The sequence below is a fragment of the Acanthaster planci genome, linkage group LG20 (genome assembly GCF_054643075.1).
Source record: "Acanthaster planci isolate LZ-2023a linkage group LG20, COTS_SCS, whole genome shotgun sequence".
Classification (NCBI taxonomy): Eukaryota; Metazoa; Echinodermata; class Asteroidea; order Valvatida; family Acanthasteridae; genus Acanthaster; species Acanthaster planci.
Window position 1 is genome coordinate 1,545,693 of NC_141796.1, and position 24,234 is coordinate 1,569,926.

Consider the following 24,234-nt stretch of genomic DNA (forward strand, 5'->3'; position numbering starts at 1 on the left):
CTACGGGCCCCCGGTTCCTACGTGCATGCCTTCCCCAATATCCATAAAATCGAAAACGAGGCAAAGGGGTAAGAGTGCTGTTCAACGTGGAATGATATGCTACACAATATTGACAACCGTCTGTGTGGGCATACAACATTAGTAAATGGCAAAAATGGGGTAAAGATGCTTGTTACCAGATATTTAGGGGAACCCCTTCCCCCAAGGTATGCTCAGGCTACTCCACTGATAATTGTACAAACACGTTGGACAACACTTGTGTAAATAGAAATTGACTTAACGGCATACAATTAACATTTTTAAAAAGTATTTTATTTTAAGCATTCAAACACCACAATTAAAGCACACTGAAAATTAAAATTACAAAATTAGACCCAAAAAGCGGGCTAATGTAGGCTAAAACGTCTGGGCCCTGCAGAAAATAAATAGAATGCAGAAAATAAATAGAATGATAGGTCTCTACAAAAAAATAAATGGAATGCCAACAGAAAAGTAATATCAAGTAGTATAATTCCTTGCGCAATATTAGCACAATAACGAACAGCTTTGCCTAGGTTACCAACACACTTTGTTGTTCGTGGATCGCGCTCGAACGCCAGGAACAAACAACCGGTTATCGAACTTTTGTCGACAAAATTTGTCGACCCTTTCCAACTGCGCAATGGGTCGACAAATTTCGCGCATTGTGATTGGCCAACGCGTTGCAAACTCTTGATGGCGCACTATTGTGAAACGGCCGTATTGTGAAGCACATTCAAAATAATCCATAGACACAGACACTGTGCTACATGATATCAAGTTTGCCACAATTTAAATCAGCACACATCTGCAGGCAATTCACGAAACCGTATAAATGACACACAATCAAGAGACGAGTGTGTGATCCCAATAAAGACAAAGAAACACGGAGTCCTCCAGAGAAGGCGAAGATTATTTGAACTCCCAGTTTTTTAGGATGCCCAGGAAGATGTGTCTTTGGACGACCCGGCACCTTCCAAAGAGCTAGATTAGTAACTGGGTGTACTTTACCTACTTTCTGGGCAGCTGTGTGAAGCTGTAAAATGAAACGACAGGGGAAGTTGACAAAAGTTGTCTTCTTTCACCTTGACAATGATGGACACAAACAGAGGGAGCTGATTGAAGTGGGCGAAGTTTGAGCAAACAGAAAATAGATTACCCAAACCAGAAAGCCCTCCTATCTTGTCTGCCACATTTAAGATGGGCTAATCAGAAATTGCGTTTCGCAATTTTTATTGCATACAGTTTTCAGTATTAACCACACACTAAACCGTACTTTGAAAACGCTACGATTACTATTTTACAAGCATGCATTACAAAAACCCTTAGAGGTTAAATACACAGAAAAGTCCCACATGGGTGCCAAAAATGGAAGTATAAAATTGCACATCTAAGTAGCATAATTTCTGTTGATTTCAAGTTTGATGGTGTCTAACACCGACCACAGTTTGAAAAAAATAAAGCTGCCTTGAAGGCATGTTAAACAATTTGTGTCTTACAAAAAGACTGCATAGACATTTGATGTGGATAATTGCAGGAAAACTATTTTGAACATTTTCGAAAGTTGTCCATTTGTTGCCATCTTGAAATACTCATTAGAAATGTGCAAATGTAAAGAATGGAGTTGAAATGAACATATCTTAATGTACCTAGTTATCCTTGTTCCTTTTCATTTTAATTTTGAAATTCAATGGTAATGGACAACAAGTTTGGAAAACCCTGCAATTCAAGTATATAATGAGTCAAAAACAGAAGAGATGAATTTCAGACACCTGATGATAATGGCAAGAAGTTGTGAGAAACCATAAAGTTTGTAATGAGTCAAAAATGGAACATGGAAATATAAAGCATTTACTCAATAGAAATGTACAAAAATATAGAATGAAGTTGAAATGAACATATCTTAATGTACCTAGTTATCCTTGTTCCTTTTCATTTTAATTTTGAAATTCAATGGTAATGGACAACAAGTTTGGAAAACCCTGCAATTCACGTATATAATGAGTCAAAAACAGAAGAGATGAATTTCAGACACCTGATGATAATGGCAAGAAGTTGTGAGAAACCATAAAGTTTGTAATGAGCCAAAAATGGAACATGGAAATATAAAGCATTTACTCAATAGAAATGTACAAAAATATAGAATGAAGTTGAAATGAACATATCTTAATGTACCTAGTTATCCTTGTTCCTTTTCATTTTAATTTTGAAATTCAATGGTAATGGACAACAAGTTTGGAAAACCCTGCAATCCACGTATATAATGAGTCAAAAACAGAAGAGATGAATTTCATACACATGATGATAATGGCAAGAAGTTGTGAGAAACCATAAAGTTTGTAATGAGTCAAAAATGGAACATGGAAATATAAAGCATTTACTCAATAGAAATGTACAAAAATATAGAATGAAGTTGAAATGAACATATCTTAATGTACCTAGTTTCCCTTGTTCCTTTTCATTTTAATTTTGAAATTCAATGATAATGGGCAAGAAGATGGGAAAAACATAAATTCCTGTTTACAATGAAGCTAAAATAGAAGAGGTACATTTCAAACACCTGTTCAGAGGTTTAAATAAACGTCTGCCGCAATCCCACAATCGGACGTTATGTTCACAACAATTTTGTTGTAAACAAGGGCAATATATCCGATTAAAATACTTTATCAATTTGTTTGATTACAACTTTTTTAGTTATGACGAGCAACAAGTAAATAAAAAGAAGCAAACAACCTTAAACCCTGAAGGACCTCCAAAGTGAAACCAGTACCAAATGACACGTCAACTGTTTTCAAGTAAAGTCTATGTAATTGTCCATGCACAACTAAAAATTGTCAACCACTTGTGATAATAGCTGCAAACTTTTTTTGGGGGGGGGCCTTTTCTTCTTTTTTTGCCACTGTTCTTATTTGATTAGGGGCTCTGTTTATTACTATCATTATTTTACAACTTTCCTACTGCTTCCATTTTGACACAGACAACTGAACAGTTTCCCTGCGATTGGTTTAAAAACCCACCGCTATGACGTAACAGGTTAATAGGAGGAGTGGTCCCAGACGGAGTGGGGGTGTAGCCATGATGCTGTCTTCGCTCCCTGACAACCACAGCGGCAAGAAGCAGCAAGAAACAAACAATGATACAGACGACGATGAGGGCAAAGGCGGCCTCAGTGATGAACGGCTCACATGGACAGCTCACAGGGGTCGGCACTATAGTTGACGCTTTGGGAAAAAACATACAAAAACGTGAGTTGGGTAACCTGATCAGTGGTAGCTGAAAATAGGTGTATGACGACCGATGGGAGTCCGTATTCTAAGGACGTGTCCGAAATGGGCTTCCCATATGCAGCAAGGTATGAGACGGAGAGAACCCCCCCTGCTTTGTGTTGGTCATTGTCTCGCAGGAATCTGGGGAATTCCTTTCAGACATCTTTGGGGGATGTGTTAAGTAACAAAAGTCTGGAATGTGTATAGGGATTGGACATGTTGGGGGGTACCCCTCGGTCTCATTTCTTGCTGGGTATAGGGCTTCCAGAGCTCCAGCTAGGTCTAGTGTCTGCACGTCTCTCCGCATATTTCCAATAGCATGAAGACCTAGAGCTAGCTCTGGACAACAGGTTCGAATGCAGCCTTAGGGGCCTAATTGCTTGATTTCCATTTCTATCCAACAAAATACCTCTTCACGCTACCATTCCTGTCAGGAAGCTCCCACCACATAAAAAAGAAAACACAGGGAATTTCAGATCTGAGGGACTGCAAAAGGCTTTTTCACCCACTTTTACTTCCACCAGAATAAATTAACAACGGACGCAATAGTCGTCAAGGGTGAAGTGTACAGTGCGAATCTTAAAAACCACAAAGTGCAGTAAGTTGATGAAAAATGAATGAATGGCACGTTTAGGGCTTCAGGCTAACTGGAAGATGGTTTTATTGTAGAGGGAGAATATATAAAGCAGGGAGCGACAGGGAACAATGAAAAGTGGTTTAAATTGGAAGGATTTGTAAATTAAAATGAGGTGACATAATATCTGGGGGAATGAACATGGGAAGATAAAACGTAAAGTACAAATGGGTGCCTTATGGAAGGTTGATAGAAAAGGAGAATATGTCAACGACTGTTGTTTAATCAATTGAAGTACATACTCCTAATGTTCTTAAAAATAAATCAATAGCTGCTTACGTTCAGCCAAATAACATTTCACGTCCACATAGGACCGAAGTAAAACCCCCTCCTCTGTGAAAATATGACACCAGTATCTCATGTCACCGTATATGCTATAATTGCCCACTTGAAGGAATCCCTCTGGGGATATGCTGAAGGAGCCTGCGGATTCCGCACCGTCAGACATCGTCTTTGAACGCCCGGGTAGGGTCAGTGTACCAATCACAGTGGCCTTCTGCGTAGTGCGCACGCCAAATGACCAGAACAAAGTGGCGTTGGTCCCTTGGGAGACGTGCAGTACAGCAGGGCACTGATGTTTAAAATCTTCACCCAGCTCAGCGGTCACACTTTCACGGGAAATAGTGCGGCCACCATCCAATGGGAAAAGGTTTCCTGTATCGACCATTCCATGGAAAAACAGAAAAATATATAGAAAGTGTGCAATGCCCGGTTTTTGGGTGTATACTATTAGTCTGCTGATGATGACAATCTCACAAATAGGTACTCAACCCCCCATTTTACATTTTGAGGTGTCTATTTTGAATATACATCTGGATAGTTCGAGAAATTAGAAGTCCATTTTTTGTGTCCCTGTCACGTATGACATATGATTTTGTTAGTTCAGAACACATTGTCCAATTTCCAAGAGTGATGAATTAATGCAAATCACATGTACATGTACTTGCCAAAAATAGTAATAGTTTGAAATCAATTACGGTGATATTTTCATGTCAAATAACAAAGGTCAGATGAAACAGGGACACAAAAATGTCACACTTTTGGACCCCTAATTTCTGGAATTACTCATGTACTCTTAAAACCAACTGCCAAGTCTTTGCCTGTGAAATGGTAAATAGAAAGTGAGAAACACTTTTCTCCCTGCAAACAGCAGGTATGGGAAAATAACTCCTTCATTTTTGTTTTTTGGCAAGGTTAAAAATTCTCCCTTATAGATCATTAGTAATTAGGGAGTTTGGGAAAAGTCTACTGTACAACAAGCTTCTGAAGGAAAAATTGCCTGCACACCTATCACTTGGACTTCGATGGTGTCATTTCCAACTCCACACTGGTACAATCCTGCGTGTTCGTCGTGCGCTGATCTAATCACCAAACCAAAGTCAGTGGCAAGATTGAATCCAAAATAGGAATCTACAGCACCGGTCGACAGGTTATAACTGACGACAACTTGTTGATCTGCGGGGTCGAGCTTAAGCCACTCGGCCTCACAAAACGTGTCACCTGTCGACCAGCCATGGCAGGGGAGTACCTGCTCTCTACCTTCTTGCAGGTAGAAAGATAATTCAGATGCCTTCAAAAGGCCAACTTTTGGCTGTTGCTGGTCTGTAATAAAGAAAAGTGTGAGACTTCGTTATCAGTGGATTTAATAACGTCGGACAAAGGTTATTCAAAAAGTGAAATACTGAGATCCATTTTGAGTGTAGGCCCTATGCACAATTTCATTTTCGAAGAGGATTCATAATAAGGTGCTGTTAAAGATTTTACAGATGATGTTGACTGTGATTTGATCTTTAGGAAAAATTATCTCATGTAATGAAGTCATTACTTCTTGGTCTTAAATGCAGTCTAATTTTCGAAGCCATATTAATTCTGTACTGGACGGATGTTTAGGATACATCGGGGTACTGCGAACAAGGATATTCTGTACCCAAACAAAGAAGTTTTGCGCAATTGTGGCGTGGCCGAACTTGGTGGTACTTTACACAATAAGGAAATGAAATGACCAACACTCAGCACCAGTATTTCATGAAAGCCTTAAGTCAAAAGATAATAGTTATAACTTACATTACCTTTAAACTGGCTATCTATGTAGCAATTTCTAAGCGTCCCATCTGACTGAAATACATGACACCAGAATCGCTGGTTATCATGCACACCATTCAGGGAGTTGACTGTAAGTGAAGCGTCGCTACCAATGCTGTAATCAGCGCCATGTTGGATCTGCAGGGTGGCGCCATCAGAGAAACGTGCACCAATGATCTCTGTATCTGTAGTGATGCCCTCTCCCATTGACCAGTACACTACGGATGGTGGGTCGGGTGACTGTGACGCACACTGACACGGTACCATCTGTCTCTGTCCTCGTTGGAAACTGGCCCGGGACGACACATCACTTGTGCTAGCCGGAAAGGACTCTCCTGCAATTCGTTGATTTTAAAAAAAATTAAATATAAATCTAATCTTCGCGATACTTCAGGAAAACAATCAATGACGCACCATGTGTTATTGTTCATCCTTCCAGGAAAGTTACATGAAGTGAAATATAATAGGAAAACCTTATATAGATTTTTCAATGGCATAACTGATGTTAAATTAAAATTTTAATTGCACCAGTAATTGGTACCTACCAATAACTTTTATGTCGATTTCCTCCACTCTTTGGGGGGTCTCACTTGGTGCGACACTGCAGAAGTATCGTCCTTCGTCAGCCACCTTAACACCTTTAATAACGAGGCTGTAGCCAGATGCCCCAAACGCGTACCTCTCGCTTTCTGTATGGTCTTTGTTGCGTTTGTAAGTGATCAAAGTCTCTGGAGTGGTCTTCGTACTGTTTTTCTTAGACCAAACGACTCGACTTAGAGCTTCTTCTTGCGAGCGGATGGAAAGGCAAGGTATTTGGATCCACACGCCTCGCTGAACGTAGTTCAGTGCACCGAAAACAGGATAAGTGTTATTCACTGAAAATAAAGCAAAGAAAAATGTTTTTCAGAATTTAAAAAAAGTCAAATCTTCAGTGCACATTAACCCTTCGGTTTTTAAGTCAGATAGGATCGGATCGGTCAGCGAAATCTATTAAAAAACAATCGTATACTATACTAATACTACCGTAACGACAAAAGCACGAGTCCAAGTCTAAACAATGGCCAGAGTACAAACTAATTTCCCCTACACAATGTAGAAATCCCAATCTTTGGGCTCATGATGTCTGGAAGAAGACTGGGAAGATAGAATCTCTGCCTTAGTGTTTAAAGTTAGTGTGGATTTCTGTCGTTGGTGCAGGTTTTCCGTATGAACAAATCCGAGGAGCTGGATTTCAATATGGGATTGCAAATCTGCATGTAGGCAATAAAAAGGCAGAGTTTTGCATCTTGTAAACCCCAGATCGCTAAAGTTCTGTTTAACTCATGGCGATGCGAATGTTATTGTTAGCTAACTGGGGTTAGATAAAGTAATTGACGACCCAGTGCAGAAATATTGTGAATTCGGTTGAAATACTCAGATTCACTTAGAGACTTTCTTTTATTTCTTTTATTAAGGTGAGGTCATCATCAGCGGAAAGCAAGCACAGATGGCTCTATAGTTTTTTCATTTATTTTCCAACAAGCTGAATCTGCCCTATGAGGCTTCTTCTGTTCAAAGTAGACATGAATTGCATACAATTTTAGGAGTCAAGCTGGGCGCCATTAAATAATATATAAAAGTCAGCAATGATCAATCTGTATCAATACAAATGTAAGGAAGCAATAAATGCGCATTAATTGGACATTTATGAAGCACGTCATAAAATCTTACGTGAAGTTTCTGGGCATATCTTGTCTGCAGCAGAAAGCCCAAGAGTTAAGGAAATACAGAGTGTGTAGATTGCCCTCATGGTTCCATGGATGTCATCGGTGTGCAATCGGCAATTAGAAGAGGTGCGTCTGCAAATACTCTACAAATCAAGGTCATTGGCATAAATTTAATTTTTTTTCGCTCAAAATTGCTCTAGTAGGGCAGTTGCGTTAATCTCAGGCCGTGGCCTCATGCCCAGAGACTGCTGGTAATAAAACTGCTGGTAAAGTGAAAATAAAAACAAAATCGTCAATTTGCCTCCCTCTTCCCTGGATATGGCACTGAACAGAAGCCAGTATGTACACTTGACAGCAGAAGAAATTTGCCACTTCTGTCAAAGGCCAAACATACAAATTCACCCCATAGAAATAAATAATTTTTGTAGACATGTGTGCTGCAATACCCCTTATTAATCACATGCCCCAAAGCAAGTGATTATCTTTATAACAAAGAAGAAATTGACATGCACAGCAACTTGAGTAACCAAGGTGCTGTGCATGTCAATTTCTTCTTTGTTATAAAGATATATCACTTGCTTTTGGGCATGTGATTAGTAAGGGGTATTGCAGCATACCTGTGTACAAAAATTGTTTATTTCTATTTGGTGATTTTTTCAGATTTGACAGAAGTGGCAAGTTTCTCTTGCTGTCCAGTGTATGAACATATGCATAATGGACATATTACGTAGTACTTCCAAAAGTTATCTATTTGAGCGTGCATTATGCACGCACGTTCTACTTGAACTGTGCCTCTTGCATAGTTATCACCTGAGAGGGGGCAACGCTCTCTCTGGATAGGGGGCAATGCAAAGTCGGTGAAATAAACTGCCAGCATCTCTTCCTTTTGTTTTTCTTTTCTTCTGTTCTATTTATCTATTTCCAATTTTGGCCACGAATAGATCATATACAACTCGGTCTTATGGTGTCGATGCATTTCTTCCTAAGGTAAGCCGCCAATAACAGAAGCCCGCAGCACAAGTGGTGAGTGTACTGAAGAAATCTTATATCTGTCAAAAACAGGATGTCAGACGGTAAAATGTTGCCTGACTAATATACATTATGTGCACATAATAGTAGTCAAAACATCGTCCGTGAGACGTGATTTAAATCCTTAAAATTCCCTACCTCAACCTGCAGGAAAACTCCAATTCACAGCATTCCATTACAGACGCTGATTCAGAAACCAGACGAATTGTGCATGATGGAGAATATGTGCAGAACGTAGATTGTTAGCATTGGTTTTAAAAGCGACATGTTTGGGTCACAGTTTGAGAAATACTAATTGATTATCTTAATCGAAGCTAGGAATAATTTCGGGAAGGCAAATATTAGTTTCCATTTCATTGAACTAAAGTAACCCAACCATTTCCTATTGTGTTTAGGTCTACTGCGCTTTGTCATGAAGTTTTCTCTTAGACGTGACCCTGACCTTTACATCAAAGTGCACATGACAGATTCTTGGTCAACGTGGCATGACAGTTACGTCGCGTACTTCACCGTGAATGTCAATGTTTCGTTTACGGCAAGTCAACAGGGCTAGCCGTGGACATGAACGCACTGCATAAGCTTTATTTTACCAAGATACCTAAAAAGATACCTAAAAAAATCATTCAGGGAAATGTTTTACATTTTTGTGTGTGACATGTAACAGATACAAATTTTTGAATAGAAAATTATGACTGACAATTGTCAATGGAAGACGTGGATTAGAACATGGCTTAGAATTGTTTGATCTCCTATGCACTGTTGTGTTTGCTTATAATTCCTGTGGTTGGGATCCCTTGGGATGTAAAAATAGCTCTAATTTGATGAAATATTAGTCACTACTTTATCATAAGCTGTTGAGAGAAAGTTAAAAGCAGTCTTAGTCACTCTGTGAAAAATTTCTGCCAAACGGACGTAGTTTTACAAAACAAAGCAGCAAAAACGGCCCCGTGGAATTCCCAAACGCATTTTGTATCTACGAAGAGGGATTTCCCCGACGAATAAAAATGTTGCCATCCCAATATCCCCCCATAAGCATAATGGTATGGTCCAAACCGTAACATGGCGGCCGTATCGCCATAACGCACAGCTAAGAGTTTTTGCCAACATCAACGATTTCAAGACAAGAAACTTCCCGTTTTTTCAAATATGATTTCCTCTGTCCAAAATTATGAGTTAAAAATGAGAATGGATTTTAGACTTCAAATAGGGGAGCCTAACGTACCAATATCGACGCGAAAGTGTCGTCGTATCCAGCATAATGACGCACGCACATCTATATAATAATATGCAGGATTGTACATCTCTGTAACCTTATGGGTATGGGTTGACTGCAATATTAAAGGTTACTGCTCTATGAAGTTTGCTGCCATGAATTATCGGAGTTACATAAGATGCACAGCTAAATTTACTGAGTATTTTTGGCTTTTTTTCATTTCAAGGGGCAGTAGAACACAGTCGTGCAGTGGATCTCACAAGAACGTTCTGTGCTCACCCAGAATTCCCTGTAGCGATTTTGCGCAAAATAAATTTTTCAATTTGATGACCATTGACAAGGCTGCTATGTTTTCTTTGATTTTATGAACTTCAGGCACAAACCAAACGTGAAACAAGTAAATGAAAGCTGCGGTTAATTTCACAACCCTTAATTTGTCAATTTCGAACGGTTGTAAGTCAAGTACTTTTCCAAGTACTTAAATTGCTGAGTATAGTCCGAGTACTTTACCTGCCAAGTACAAAAACTAATTTTCAAGTACAAGCGCTTGTATCTCAGAGTACGAGTTCGACCAAGAGTGCTTCTAATTACAAGTAAAAGTTAGAGTACCTTAAATCTAGGTAAATAGTCCAATTTGTGTGTCAAAATGTTCAAATGGATGTGAACAATGGATCTACAAACATTTTAGCAACTGATTGTTTTATTTGAATCTGAGAATATGAACTACAATATGCCCAAGGACAACTGTTCCACAGATTCCTAGCTTCCCGCTCTCCTGATCGAGGACCATCAGTCACCTACACTCTTTCCTATTAACCCACTACATTGCCCACATCACCTACAACAACTTGCATCAACTACAAAGCCAGTATGCAAAGGCCAGTCTTCAGCCACTAAGTACTGATCATATCCCCCAACAAAAACTATACAGGACCTGTTCAGATGTTCAATTGTCACAATAATGTTTACCGCTCTGGACTCTATCCATAAAATAATACAGCATAAAATCATATACATGTATCAATTAAAAAATAGGCCCAAGGGGAAATAGAAAATATCACTTTAACTTTAAAAATAAAAATTGTTTAGCCCTGACATAATTTGTGACCAGCGGTAGGGTAGTTATCTGTATACCTACATGTACATTTCAAGTCAACCTGAACAACTTGTTTCAGATTTCGTTTTTTCTACATTTCTTTATGACCTGATATTGTGAGAAATTAATTAGCAATCTCCAGTCAAGAAAAAGTTTCCTGCTAAATTACTAAGAAACACATGGTTTTGGGTATCGACCACTTTAATGTAACGAATCAAATCGGGTCACTTTATCGCGTTTAAGCAACAAATGGGGTGGGGGTTGTTGTTGCATCAAGCCTGCAAGTTTGAAAAGTTATTGTGTTGGTAATTCCGGAAAATCTATTAGAGAAAGTCACCCCTTTCTGCAGCACTGGGAGAGGAAAGACTTGGCAATTTTTAAAGGTGTTACTTTCACTCGAAAAATGAACACAACGACGCACGATTAATAAACTGCTCGGCAAAAACACTTCTGTTGAGAAGTTTTAAGTTTCACGAATGAAAAGTCAACACAAATTCCCAAGGAGTCACAAGTTTTACATTTAAATACGGTATTTGTAATTGTACTTTGTGTCAGGTAGACAGAGTGGAATAAATACTATGAAAGTTAGGAACCTTTGACTGTTCCTGGGAATTCCTAAGAATATTGAAAAACAGTCTAATTATGAGAGAGTTCTAAAGTTTATAGCAGGTTGAAAGAATTGCTGTGACAAAAGTCATTTTGACACTTCAATAAATAGGTAGGCCTATGATGGGTACACTGACGACAGTGTGCATATAGTGATTTCCACTTACATGTACATGTATGTTTGGAAAAGAGTTCTTGAGAAAAACAGATGCTGGGTAAATGTGCAGGGGTGAAAGCAAGATCAGACCTTTCACCCCGAGAGGGACGTTGCCTTGGATATGACCCTTAGGGCAACATATTTTGAGATTTCTACATGCTGTTAGGATAAATATAGCATGAACAAATCTACCACTGGATCTACCGTTATACATATACGCACTTGATCATTAAAAGACAACGAAACAATTACAAAAGTAATAAACACTTTGCAACCTGGAATCATCTGCACCTCAGAATTGTCTTACGCTACAGAGAGCTGAAATTGTTAATCTAGGGTGCCTGTTTGATTCTCAGCAAAATATTTCCCGAGAGGGGAAAAAATATCTGATGCAATGTGTCACAGTTCAGAACTGGACAACTGGGACAATTTACAAACAATCGAGGACAACAAATCATATTACTCTCTTTGTATGGTTTATTGTTTACAACTTGTTTCCAAAGTTTTTACAAATATATTCCAAACCTAAAAATGTAAAATAAAATTAGAGGTTTCAATAGTCAGATTTCAAGTTTAGAAAATGTTCGATTGAAAAGTTCAATATCTTCTGATCACAAATACCTAACATTGGCAGGACATATTTGCGTTTTTACTGAATACTAGATGGTTATCGCCAGGTCGATCTTGGTCTTAAGCAATCTAAACTCCCCAATGATTTTAGAGTTTAAAATTGTCACATTTGATCTTTCTTATCCACAATTTGAATAAACCAGCAAGGACTTCAACACAAAATGTTTGCTAAAATGTCTCTACAATTTCCACGGTTAGAACTTTTCTGTACATTTAAACTGAAATATAGCAAAAACAGCCTTATGAAAGTAGTCTTGTGTACCAAATTTATGTTGATTCATGCTACAGAGGAAACTGTAATTTACAATGCTTGTTACGAGGTTCTGTGGTAAGTCAAAAAAAATCACTGTAGAATCACAAAGTGTGTCTGCTGCAAAGATTCTCTGTAAAGTACTAATAGATTTTACAGAAACCCCCACGATTTTTAAGAGTGTAACTCCAACCGGTCTTTGGCAAACGAGGTCTTGGAGAACCACTGGTAGCCTAGCTGTGGAGAGTCTCTAAAGAAGTTCTGCTTTGGTCCATTATCAAAGTGATAGGTAGCTCTGACCGGTCCTTGGCAAACGAGGTCTTGGAGAACAAGGTAGCCTGGCTGTGGACAGTCTCTAAAGTAGTTCAGCTTTGGTCCATTATCAAAGTGATAGGTAGCTCTGACCGGTCCTTGGCAAACGAGGTCTTGGAGAACAAGGTAGCCTGGCTGTGGACAGTCTCTAAAGTAGTTCAGCTTTGGTCCATTATCAAAGTGATAGGTAGCTCTGACCGGTCCTTGGCAAACGAGGTCTTGGAGAACCAGGTAGCCTGCGGTCAGTCTCTACAGTAGTTCTGCTTTGGTTGTCACTCAGTCCAGACTTTCAATACCAGGTAGTCATAGGGTGTCTTCAATACCCAAAGTGGTGACCATCTAAACATAAAGACATATGAATGACCCAAAAGCTAATAATATTGTATCACTGTTACAAGATTTCAGCGAAAATGGTAGCTACACTGTAAAAATGCGCTGCACATGATGCACTTGTAGACTAGCAGCTATTTGTCCCAGAATCATGAACACCTCATGCACTTAGTTTTATGCACCTTAGGTGTTAGACGGCCAACTAGTGCACGTTTACTAGCACATACTGACTAGCACGTATTTGTCCCAGAATCATGAACACCTGAGGCACTATTGCACTTCAGGTGCTATTTTCCTAGCACATAACGACTAGCACGTATTTGTCCCAGAATCATGAACACCTGAGGCACCATTGCACTTCAGGTGCTATTTTCCTAGCACATAAAGACTAGCACGTATTTGTCCCAGAATCATGAACACCTGAGGCACCATTGCACTTCAGGTGTTATTTTCCTAGCACATAAAGACTAGCACGTATTTGTCCCAGAATCATGAACACCTGAGGCACCATTGCACTTCAGGTGCCAGTTTCTTAAATAGCACTTACTAGCACCAATTGCACCTGAGACACTTTGTGCCTCAGGTGCTAGTTAACGCGCTACTTGCAGCACAGCATTTACCTGAGGCACGTCCATTACCTCCTGTATTTCAAGCATTGATACATTCACATTCATGCACCTGAGATGACACGGCATTTCCATTACTTCATGTACATCAAGCAACGAAACAAGTGACAGAGGTGACATTCTTAGGAAAAGTTTAGGCACCTGCAGACTAACGCCTAACACCGCAATGTTTGACATGTATGCGATGCGCACGGACCACATAAAGTAAATCTTAGTTGGCTTCTATTCACATAAAGATTATACATTTTATGCATTGACATGATTATTATCACTGGGTGGCAGTTGCAAGCATAAAATGTGAGTATATTAAAAGCAGTGTTAGGAACATTTCTAATATACATTCAATCACATGATTTATTTCTTATTTATGCATGTAGTAGCTATAAAAGATCTGGATAAAATGTGGTATTTGAAATGGTACAGAACATGATTGATTAATATAACTACCACTTTGTATCTCAATTACAGACTTAAAAAAACAAACTTGGCACAAAATGCTCCAAACTGCCTGAAGAATCCAAGATAATGGATTATTTTCCTGTAGTGTTTCAATCCCAGTAGACATGAATCAAATGTAAGGCTGTAGGGAAACACACTTAGCTGGATTGCATTCGGTCACAAATGGGTTAAAACACAAGCAAATTTGACTGAATAAATTGGGTGACTGAGAGGTTAAAGTTGAAACAATCAGGTTTTTCAAACAAAAGTCGGCCGACCAGTGTTGGAAACTGACAAAAAATACTATACTTTTCTGGTGCTATTATTTTACAGGATCAAATTTTGAATGTAAATTTCCAACATTTCAATGAGGTACTACATGAAATGACTGTAGTTTTGTTTGTAGTTTTGCTTGCCCATGTACATTCCCTTAACACTCCCAGTTAAATTAACAGTTGAAATTATCAGTTTCACTTGACGTATTCGATATAAAATATTACACAACTTCTCAAAAATTTTGAAACTTTTCAACACTTAACTTTTCATGAAACACTTATTAAAAAACTATTAGTTGGCATTGGTTAATATTTTCTCATTACTGAATATGGATGCCTTCCTCTTTGTTTGGAAGACCCTCTAAAATATTTTTAAATGTTATATACCCTTTCATTACATTATTTATTAGAAAATTTTGATTTGTCCAGTTAACTTGTTCTTGTTTTCTAAATGCGTAATGACAGACATGAATTATGAATTAGAAGAGATCAAGGTAGTGAGTCTTTCTGGCAAATTAAAACTGAATTGAAACCAAAATGAGGGTCAGTATAATTTGAGGGTTTGTCAGTGTCACAAAAGGGTAGGGATATGTCTCACAATAGTGTCCACCATTCCCCCCAAACATTCAACTGACAAGTTGTGGCTGTTTAAATGTCACGTTAACCATAAAGCAAACCACTGCACAGAAACCCAAAACAGGTTTTAAGTATCTTGTTTTGTGTTCATGGAAATGCATTTGTCACAGATGAGAAATACACCTAACATCCATTCCCCTGAAAAAAATCTCTGCATTTCAATGTTGATTTTTCTGTGTCCAATTCAGTTTCATATTGCATGAAATCCTCACACTTAATAAAGAAGCAAATGTTGTAATCACAATTTGCCAACACGAAAAAATCTGTTAAAAGTCATGCACTGAGTCTCTCCTGATTGACATGCAACTTTGGAAAAAGTCGTTTATCTAACGATAAAGATCTGACCCTGCTACCTGTATGGTCAATCCTAATTAACAGTATAGGTTACTCCAGACTTTGGCATGTCTTTCACCATTCTGCCCAGCAGAAAATGCTGCAGGAATTTGAGCATGACGGAGTATCCATGTGGATATTCGAAGTCAAGGATGTAGTATCCACCCAGTAAAGTGAGTATCCTCCGCTTGACTGGTTTTTGTCCATACACTTCAACCATGGTTCTTTGAAAGCTTACAACGTGTGCTCCAGTTGGTACCTTGTCGTCCATGCTGATCACGAGGGTCGGGGAATTTTGTGTGTTGTCAATTTTCTCACCAACCTGCGTTATTACCAAGAAAATTAATTTATGAAATGTGCATTTGGATTGTCAAGCAGTTTACAGGGAATTTTTTTACTGTCCACTGTTGTCAGCACAGCCACTTTGGTTTCAGCAAACAAACACCTGTATAGACACCCATATTGCTTCCTCAACTATGGAACAAGAAGGTGTGGGATTTTTTCCATCCTATGCAAATTGTGTTGCTCATCATAGGTATGAAACAGTTTACTCAAAAGAGAAACTGTCGCACTTGATTTACATTTAATCTAATTCTATTGAAGAAAATGTGTAAAGATCTGTATTTCATGTAACAAATATCAAGTGGCTTTAAATTATGAAATCAGAGGAAAATTATTGCATGAAAAAATCTACACTTTTCCAGTTCCTTCTGTTTGAAATCCCCCTGCTTGTCAAGGAAAATGCGTGCGTAATGACAATGAACATATGCAGAGAATTTTGAGAAACTTAAAAGGAAATGGAACAATAAAATAAAGGGGGATGGCTCACAAAATTACAAATATAAACTTGTAATAATAGCTGTCCTATTTCATTCTGTGCCACTCTGTATTTGAACAGCCTCCTGAGAAATTCAGCGCGGGATCTATAATGAACAATTTGTTACAGGGAACAATTATAAGCCCCCCCCCCCAAAAAAAAACACTTTCTACAGCGGTGGCCACATACAATGGAGGGGGCCTCAACCTGGGCAACCTAGCCTACATATACTTGTTTATAAACGACCTGTGTCGTTTATCCTTCGACAGAAGGTGTTTAACAAACGTTTGGGCTCATACCTACCAATATCTGATCTAGGCTAGGTCTATACATGGGAACAGTTCCATTCTTTCCCTGCATGACCTTTGCATAAGTGCAGCCGTGCACGGGTAAACATAGCGTTGGGATCGGTCATAAGACCTAACGTTAGGGTCACAGTGAATCCCAGCAAGTAAAATCTGTTTCTCCCACAGTAAGAAACAGTTGAAACTAATGCAAACTGCTTGAATACTTACTCTCAAATTTCTCGATGACATCATCGGACATGTCCTGTTCCCGACGGAAAGCACACAATTCTTCTGTTGTCTTCGTCTTCAGTTCTCCGATCAACGACGCCATGTCACTCGCATGTGTGCAATCGTGTCAACAACATACAAACGGCCGCCGGTGCATGTAGTATGCTATAACGTACATGAACGTACGTGTACATACGCGCCCGCGTACCTGTGTCATATTTCATGCCAGGACTGTTTTTCATACGCAGCAGGAAAAATAATCCGGTTAAAGGCTATACTCTTGAAATACAAAACGGCACTTTGTTACTTGGCAAAAGAAACGAACAGTCTAGAGCCTCCTTCACATTACCAATGCAAGATGGATTTATATGAAAAATACTGGACTAGAAAGTACTAATAAAAGGGGAAAAAAGTATAAATTAATACGCGAAGTGTTTCCTGTCACGTGATCAAAAGGGCGGCACGTGATACATCAGGCGTCTCAGGTGATGAAATTCCCCCACTTTAGCCTTTGACGATGTGCCCTGCTGCTGAGGTTAGGCTTGGGCTAATCGCTGCTCATAATGAAGATGGCTTGCCAAAATACAGCTCAGCTTTTCTTCGGTGGGCTAATAAATGAGGGTTCACCGGCCGCGATCGCCGCAGTGGAGAAATATGTAGTGTTACTTGCACAATATTATTCTTTATCAATTCCGGTGCATAATTAACCATTCAAGAGCTGGAAATACGTGCCCCATTAGGTAAGAGCAGACTCACTATAGCTACAGGCATCGAACCACTGCTTCATGTGTAGTAAACCAGGTCTTGTAGTTGTTAAGTATCACGTACCTTGTTTTATTACTTAGACAATTTAAGAGCATCATGGATGTATGGGTGGCATATTCACTTAAGGTTCTAAATCCTATTGTTTCCAACACATGCAAAGCCAAAGCCACAGGCAGGGACGTCGGCACGTCGAGTTATAAAACATATTATGTTTACCAGGTAGGCCTACGCATTACGTACATGTATGAACATATACTGGTGCCTCATGTTAGATCAAATTCACTACAGGTAACTAATATGCTTCAAGTACGTTGGTGCTGCAGTGCTTCAAGCATATGAATCCCATCATGTGTCAATTGCTACTTTTCAGGTGCAGCGAGTTTATACTGGTGCACTTCTGGTACCTACAAGAGTGCTTCAAGCATGTTATGTGCCATTGAATGAACCTCAGGTGTCAACATATTGCCACTTGAACGATTCAGGTGCAGCAAGTTTATATTGGTGCGCAAATACAGGTGCATGAGATTAGATCAAATACACTTCAGGTAACTAAAAATGTGCTTCAAGCACGTTAGGTGCCATTGAATGAACCTCAGGTGTCAATATATTGCCACTTGAACGATTGAGGTGCAGTGAGTTTATTTTGGTGCGCAAATACAGGTACATGAAATAAGATCAGATGCACTTCTGGTACCTACAAGAGTGCTTCAAGCATGTTATGTGCCATTGAATGAACCTCAGGTGTCAACATATTGCCACTTGAACGATTCAGGTTCAGCAAGTTTATATTGGTGCGCAAATACAGGTGCATGAGATTAGATCAAATGCACTACAGGTAATCAAAAATGTGCTTCAAGCACGTTAGGTGCCATTGAATGAACCTCAGGTGTCAACATATTGCCACTTGAACGATTCAGGTGCAGCAAGTTTATATTGGTGCGCAAATACAGGTGCATGAGATTAGATCAAATGCACTTCAGGTAACTAAAAATGTGCTTCAAGCACGTTAGGTGCCATTGAATGAACCTCAGGTGTCAATATATTGCCACTTGAACGATTGAGGTGCAGTGAGTTTATATTGGTGCCAAAATGCAGGTGCATGAGGTGAGATCAAATGCACTTCAGGGACCTAAAAGTGTGCTTCAAGCACGTTAGGTGCCATTGAATGAACCTCGGGTGTCAATAGATTGCCACTTGAACGATTCACGTGCACCTAGTTTATATTGGTGCGCAAATACAGGTGCATGAGATGAGATTAAATGCACTTCTGGTATCTACAAGAGTGCTTCAAGCACGTTAAGTGCCATTGAATAAACCTCAGGTGTCAACATATTGCCACTTGAACGATTGAGGTGCAGTGAGTTTATATTGGTGCCAAAATGCAGGTGCATGAGGTGAGATCAAATGCACTTCAGGGACCTAAAAGTGTGCTTCAAGCACGTTAGGTGCCATTGAATGGACCACTGGAACGATTCAGGTGCAGCGAGTTTATGCTGGTGAGGACGTATAGGTGCATGAGGTGAGATCAAATGCACTTCAGGCACTAAAAGTATGCTTCAAGCATTTGAAGTGTTTTGGTTGAAATGTTTACTTTCACCTCACATGAGTCAGGTGTCCGCATGTTCTCACTTAATCGCCTCAAGTGCAATAAGTACTAAGTCACATGCACATGCAAGTGCACGAAGTGCGTGCAATTTTTACAGTGTAGCGTCTGCCCCTACGAATCGAAAACATCAACTATTTTTTTCTATTGTGATTCGAGTTAAAACGATCATTAAAATCTGAACTTCGACTTGTTTGCATTCTCCTTGATGCATTCCATTGAAACTGGACATTTAACACAGAAAAATCACTTGTTAACTATAGCACAAGTAGCAAGATATTTCAAAATTCGTTTGAGAAAGCAGTTTCGACTTTTTTGAAAATTTCAACATAAATACATCAACATCAATGAATAACTTACAGTTCACCTTCTCGTCCTTCACTTTAATAGAGTCTTCGTCCAACGCCTGGTCTAGAATTTCTCCACACAACTTAGAATGCCAAAACTGACACAAAAGGCACAAACTTTCACAGAGAAATTTGGCCACCATCGATGCCCAGCACGAACTTGAATTCCGATCAGGGGTCAACTTTACAAAATCAGAGCACAAAGCTCTGCCAGCATAAAGCATCAGCTGCCATGGAACACAGGCAACTAAAGACAGGGCAGTCGGATCCCACACCTCTAGTGTCTAGTAGTGTTCTTCTGGTGCCCCAGATTGCATTATGTACAACCCTAGAGACAAAGCATACCTTGCATTCAACTATACATTGCCTAGTCCCCTAGATTCCCAAATTTACAAGTCTCTTCAACCTTCTACACCAAAATCTAGATAACTCAGCTGGGAAAAAACAGAGTAGCACCAAAATAAAACCATCACATGATTCAACAAAGGAAAAGTTTGAGGGAAAAAAGAATATGTCCATGATACAATTCCATGTGGAAAGGAACAAAGGTAAGATGAATATAAAAATAATCTTTGGAATAACAAGCACAACAAATGTGGTACTGAAAGCCTTTTTGGGGTGGAATGCTAATGGATGGAAGGTGTTTTGGGGTAAAAGAATAAAAGATGGTTTGGGCTCATATCTTGTATTTTGGTTTTAATCAAAAGAGGTATTCTGCCTGATAATTAGATCCTTATTATAAATGTGCCAAAGCTGGGTTGCAAAGTGTTATCTTGGCAGCAACAAATTAAATAAACAAGATTGTTTGGCAATGGTTTGAACTTTTTCACTAAAAATTATTATCAATAGGTGTTTTAAAGTAAGCAGTTAGCAATACGTATGAATTGCTACAGTTGTATCCAATTTGATTAAATCTGTATTGAGTGCAAGGATATGCAGATTACCCCAAAAACCTTTACATGCATGCCCACTTTTCAGACTGGCTCCTTCCTGGAAGCAAGATGGCCAATAAAGGGCCTTTTCAACGCTACACACACCAAACGTAACTGTAGAAATGAGGTATATAGCATGCTTAAGTTTCTACCCCTTACCAGATCCTGCTGGGCACACGCTGCACTTTGCTGTGATCTCTACGGGCATGAAGGGCAAATAAAGGAGCAAGAAGAGGACAAAGCTACCGGGGCCTCCATAGAGTGAAGGAGAGCCGCCCTTGGTGTACTGAGGCTGCTTCTCAGCTACACTGACACACACATCACACGCTGCCTGGTCAAAAAACGAGGTAATGTGGGAAAACGCTACTTTATTTTTGTCCTGTAACATATTCTTACCGAGACAAAAACACAAAACGAAACTAAAAGTCAAATTTATGTTCTCCACAATGAAAGCACACATAGGCCAACTCTGAATTTTTACACAGCGTTAACATCATGTGACTATAAAGGTCATCAAGGTCAATTTCCGTATTGTGTCCTTGTCCTTAATGACGTACGAATGACCCAAAAGAGAGACACGAGGGTGGTAATGTTCCAATGGAATTATCATACAAGGAACAAAAATTAAGAAGTGTATAATTTGGGATATCATGCACAAACGAAGATAACATTGTGATTATTAATATAGATGATCTGGTGATCATTTACGGGACTAGGCCTATCCAGTCGCGTATTCATCCGCGTGTTTACCAGACTGAAGAGAGCCCGGAATTCAGATTCGGCCAACGATTCAACAGTGCTCAAAATCCATGAATTGCGGGCTAGATTCAGAACGGTGATAGTAAATCGATGATTTTCTGAGGGGTAATCCTTTGGTTGAACTAAGTGAAAAAACCCACAAAATATAGTTAATCCTATTAATCGAGATTTGTTCCAAGACAACATTAGTGTATTTTTGACGTTAGGCCCAATGATGTTTTCTTTGAAGAAAAATGTCGAAAAGGTCAAGCACGACATGTAGTAAAAATAAATAATAATACAGAAAATTATTGCATTCGAAAACATTGCACTAGTTGACATGTTTTGCTCTTTGTGAAATGGTGACAATATGCGTGCTTGACAAGGCCCAAATTGAATTAGACTTCAGAACCCCAAAATTGTTTTATTTTTTTCTGTTTTTACAAAATGTATTAATATAGCCATCAGGTGCGTCTCTGCTAGTACCCTACACATATCACTTTCACTTACCCCTAGCGCCGCGGCCATGAATACCTTAAGATTTTATGCCATAACCTCCACAAAACTAGTACCGACAGGACTTTCAAAATATAGGGATCAAATACTAATAGCAACTTTGTTCGACTTACGATTGCCGGGGAGACATCTTTGCTGCTTGTTCCCAATTAACCCAAGTTGTGGTTGTTGGAATGGGTCGGATTTTGTGCCGTCAGCGCGCGTAGCCCGGGGGAAACGGCCGTGTGCCGCTGGTACAGTGATGACTGTACATAACAATCTTCACCTTATATCGCCTTCATGTCCAAATCTACTAAAAGGGATTAGTAGAGTCCTCATTGCATTGCATTGATGCAAGGTACATGTACGTGGAGCCACATTCATCTGTGCCTTTTCAACATGCGGTAGCCCTGCTAATTTCCTTCAACGTTGATTGCACCAACGATTTTTATGTTTTAATTTAATCCATGACATACCAGCTTAGCCTACATTGTTATAGTAATGACGAGTTTTGTGGATTTTTCTAGAAAACCCAAGAAGAAAATTGTTCGCAGCCTGCGCAGCCTACACCTCCGGCAGCAACTAAAGAAAGCTGCGCATTTACATGCATACACAAGTTAATTCTGAACGAATAACTGAATGTATTTGTATGAATGAAGGGGGCAACGGACAGAAACCGTCCCCCCCCCCAGGAGCTAAAAAAATAACTCATAAAAGAAATGCAATTCTTTAGGGGGCCTACTTTATCTTGTTTCTTCTGTTCTTCAAATCATGTATAAAAGCCACAAAACCCGATTAAAGTTTGCTTCTCAGCTGGATTCGCCCTGAATAAAAAGCTGTTTCTACTTGGACTAAATTTGCGCGTCACATGCATTTGACGTAAAGTTTGGGATAGGCACAGTTACTTACAGCTACAGCAAAACGCAGGGAGCTCAGACCTTGCAGGTCGATTATCCGGATCTACTTGTAATCAAATTAATTAACACCTCCCCGACAGTTTCTTATAATTTCTGTTGCTGTTTTGTTACAACTGAGGCTGGAACCCAGCCGAATTTCCAATAACAAAACTTCGCTACTTACATTCAGAATAGGGGGGCCTGATCACTTGCCGATAAATATCACGCTATCCATAGTTACTCCTGTAAGGCTGTGCCTCCAACCGTTTCATGCTCAGTGTACAGGTCAAAATCCAATAGAGCTTGAGAGGTAACTACAGGTCGTGCTCTCTTGACATGACAGTCAGTTCCGGTTAAATGACGCAGTAGGCAGTACTTGTCAAGCCATGTGCCTGATGTGAGTATAATAATTATATAGGCTAAGTTGCGCGACTGCATACAGCACTGCGTAGCACTGTTTGTTTTGGAGTGCAATCGCGTGAATCTTCACCAGTATGTTTACAATGAGAAACATACAGACTTTACACGAAGTACGAAAGTGCTTTATTCTGACAAACCACACGCGCCAGTACTTGCTACTTGGCTTTGTAATGTTATTGAAATGCGAGCAGGTGTTCGTCACGTGACAAGCTAAAGGGTTTGTTTACCCTCCATTCACTGGGTCATTGGTGATATACCCGCAGCAAGAAACGAGACCGAGGGGTATCCCCCAACTTGCCCAGTCGCACGCTCCAGAATGTTGTTACTATATAACACATCCCCCCCTTGTCTGAAAGAATTCCTCGGATTCCAGTAAAACAGTGACCAATACAAAGCGGGGGGGGTTCCCTTCGTCTTACATCTTGCCTCAAATGATTGGCGAGGGAAAAGGAAAACTTTTTGAAAAAGAAACATGAGAGAAAGCTTCTTATTTCATAATTCGTAAACTCAAACGGAATGAATTATTTCCAACTATGCTTAAGGTCATACCAGCAATACCAGCAATACGGGGAGCAAATTGAATTAGACTTCAGAACCCCAAAATTGAATAGAGCTTGAGAGGTACATGTAATTACAGGTCGTGCTCTCTTGATATGACAGTCAGTTCCGGTTAAATGACACAAAAGGCAGCACTAGTCTTGTGAAGCTATGTCCCTGATGCGGGTATAATAATTATGTAGAAGACTTAAAGGTTTTCATGGTGAAAGAAACTAGATCTATAGTAAAGATTGCGGTAACACCATGTATTTATCTCTTCTTTGAGTATGTGTGGTTATCTCTTCTTTGAGTTATTCCCCGGTTCTTCTCAGAACCACACATACTCAAAGAAGAGATAAATACATGGTGTTACCGCAATCTTTACTATAGATAATTATGTAGGTTGTGCGACTGCATACAGCACTGCGTAGCACTTCGTGATTTTGGAGTGCATTCACGTGAATCTTGACCAGTTATGTTTACAATGAGAAACATACAGCTTTACACGAAGCACGAAAGTACTTTGTTCTGA

At 39.4% G+C, this 24,234-nt stretch overlaps 1 protein-coding gene across 5 annotated transcripts in view; it reads right to left on the reverse strand.

Moving 5' to 3' along the window:
• Positions 1-290: 290 nt before the first annotated feature.
• Positions 291-24,234, reverse strand: part of LOC147795826 (uncharacterized) — a 29,988-nt gene continuing 6,044 nt past the window's right edge. For 2 of the 5 annotated variants that reach the window (XM_087130879.1, XM_087130882.1), the window contains exons 3-10: positions 22,930-23,137; positions 20,776-22,159; positions 7,711-7,849; positions 6,546-6,875; positions 5,988-6,335; positions 5,206-5,520; positions 4,198-4,572; positions 291-3,239 (exon numbers count right to left, since the gene is read on the reverse strand). In XM_087130879.1, the coding sequence (XP_086987005.1) occupies positions 2,962-3,239; positions 4,198-4,572; positions 5,206-5,520; positions 5,988-6,335; positions 6,546-6,875; positions 7,711-7,789 (1,725 nt within the window). In that variant the 5' untranslated portion in view covers positions 7,790-7,849; positions 20,776-22,159; positions 22,930-23,137 and the 3' untranslated portion in view covers positions 291-2,961. Of the gene's footprint in view, positions 3,240-4,197; positions 4,573-5,205; positions 5,521-5,987; positions 6,336-6,545; positions 6,876-7,710; positions 7,850-8,873; positions 9,311-20,775; positions 22,895-22,929; positions 23,138-24,234 lie in introns of those variants that run through there. The other 3 variants (XM_087130883.1, XM_087130880.1, XM_087130881.1) reach the window with 3 other exon arrangements.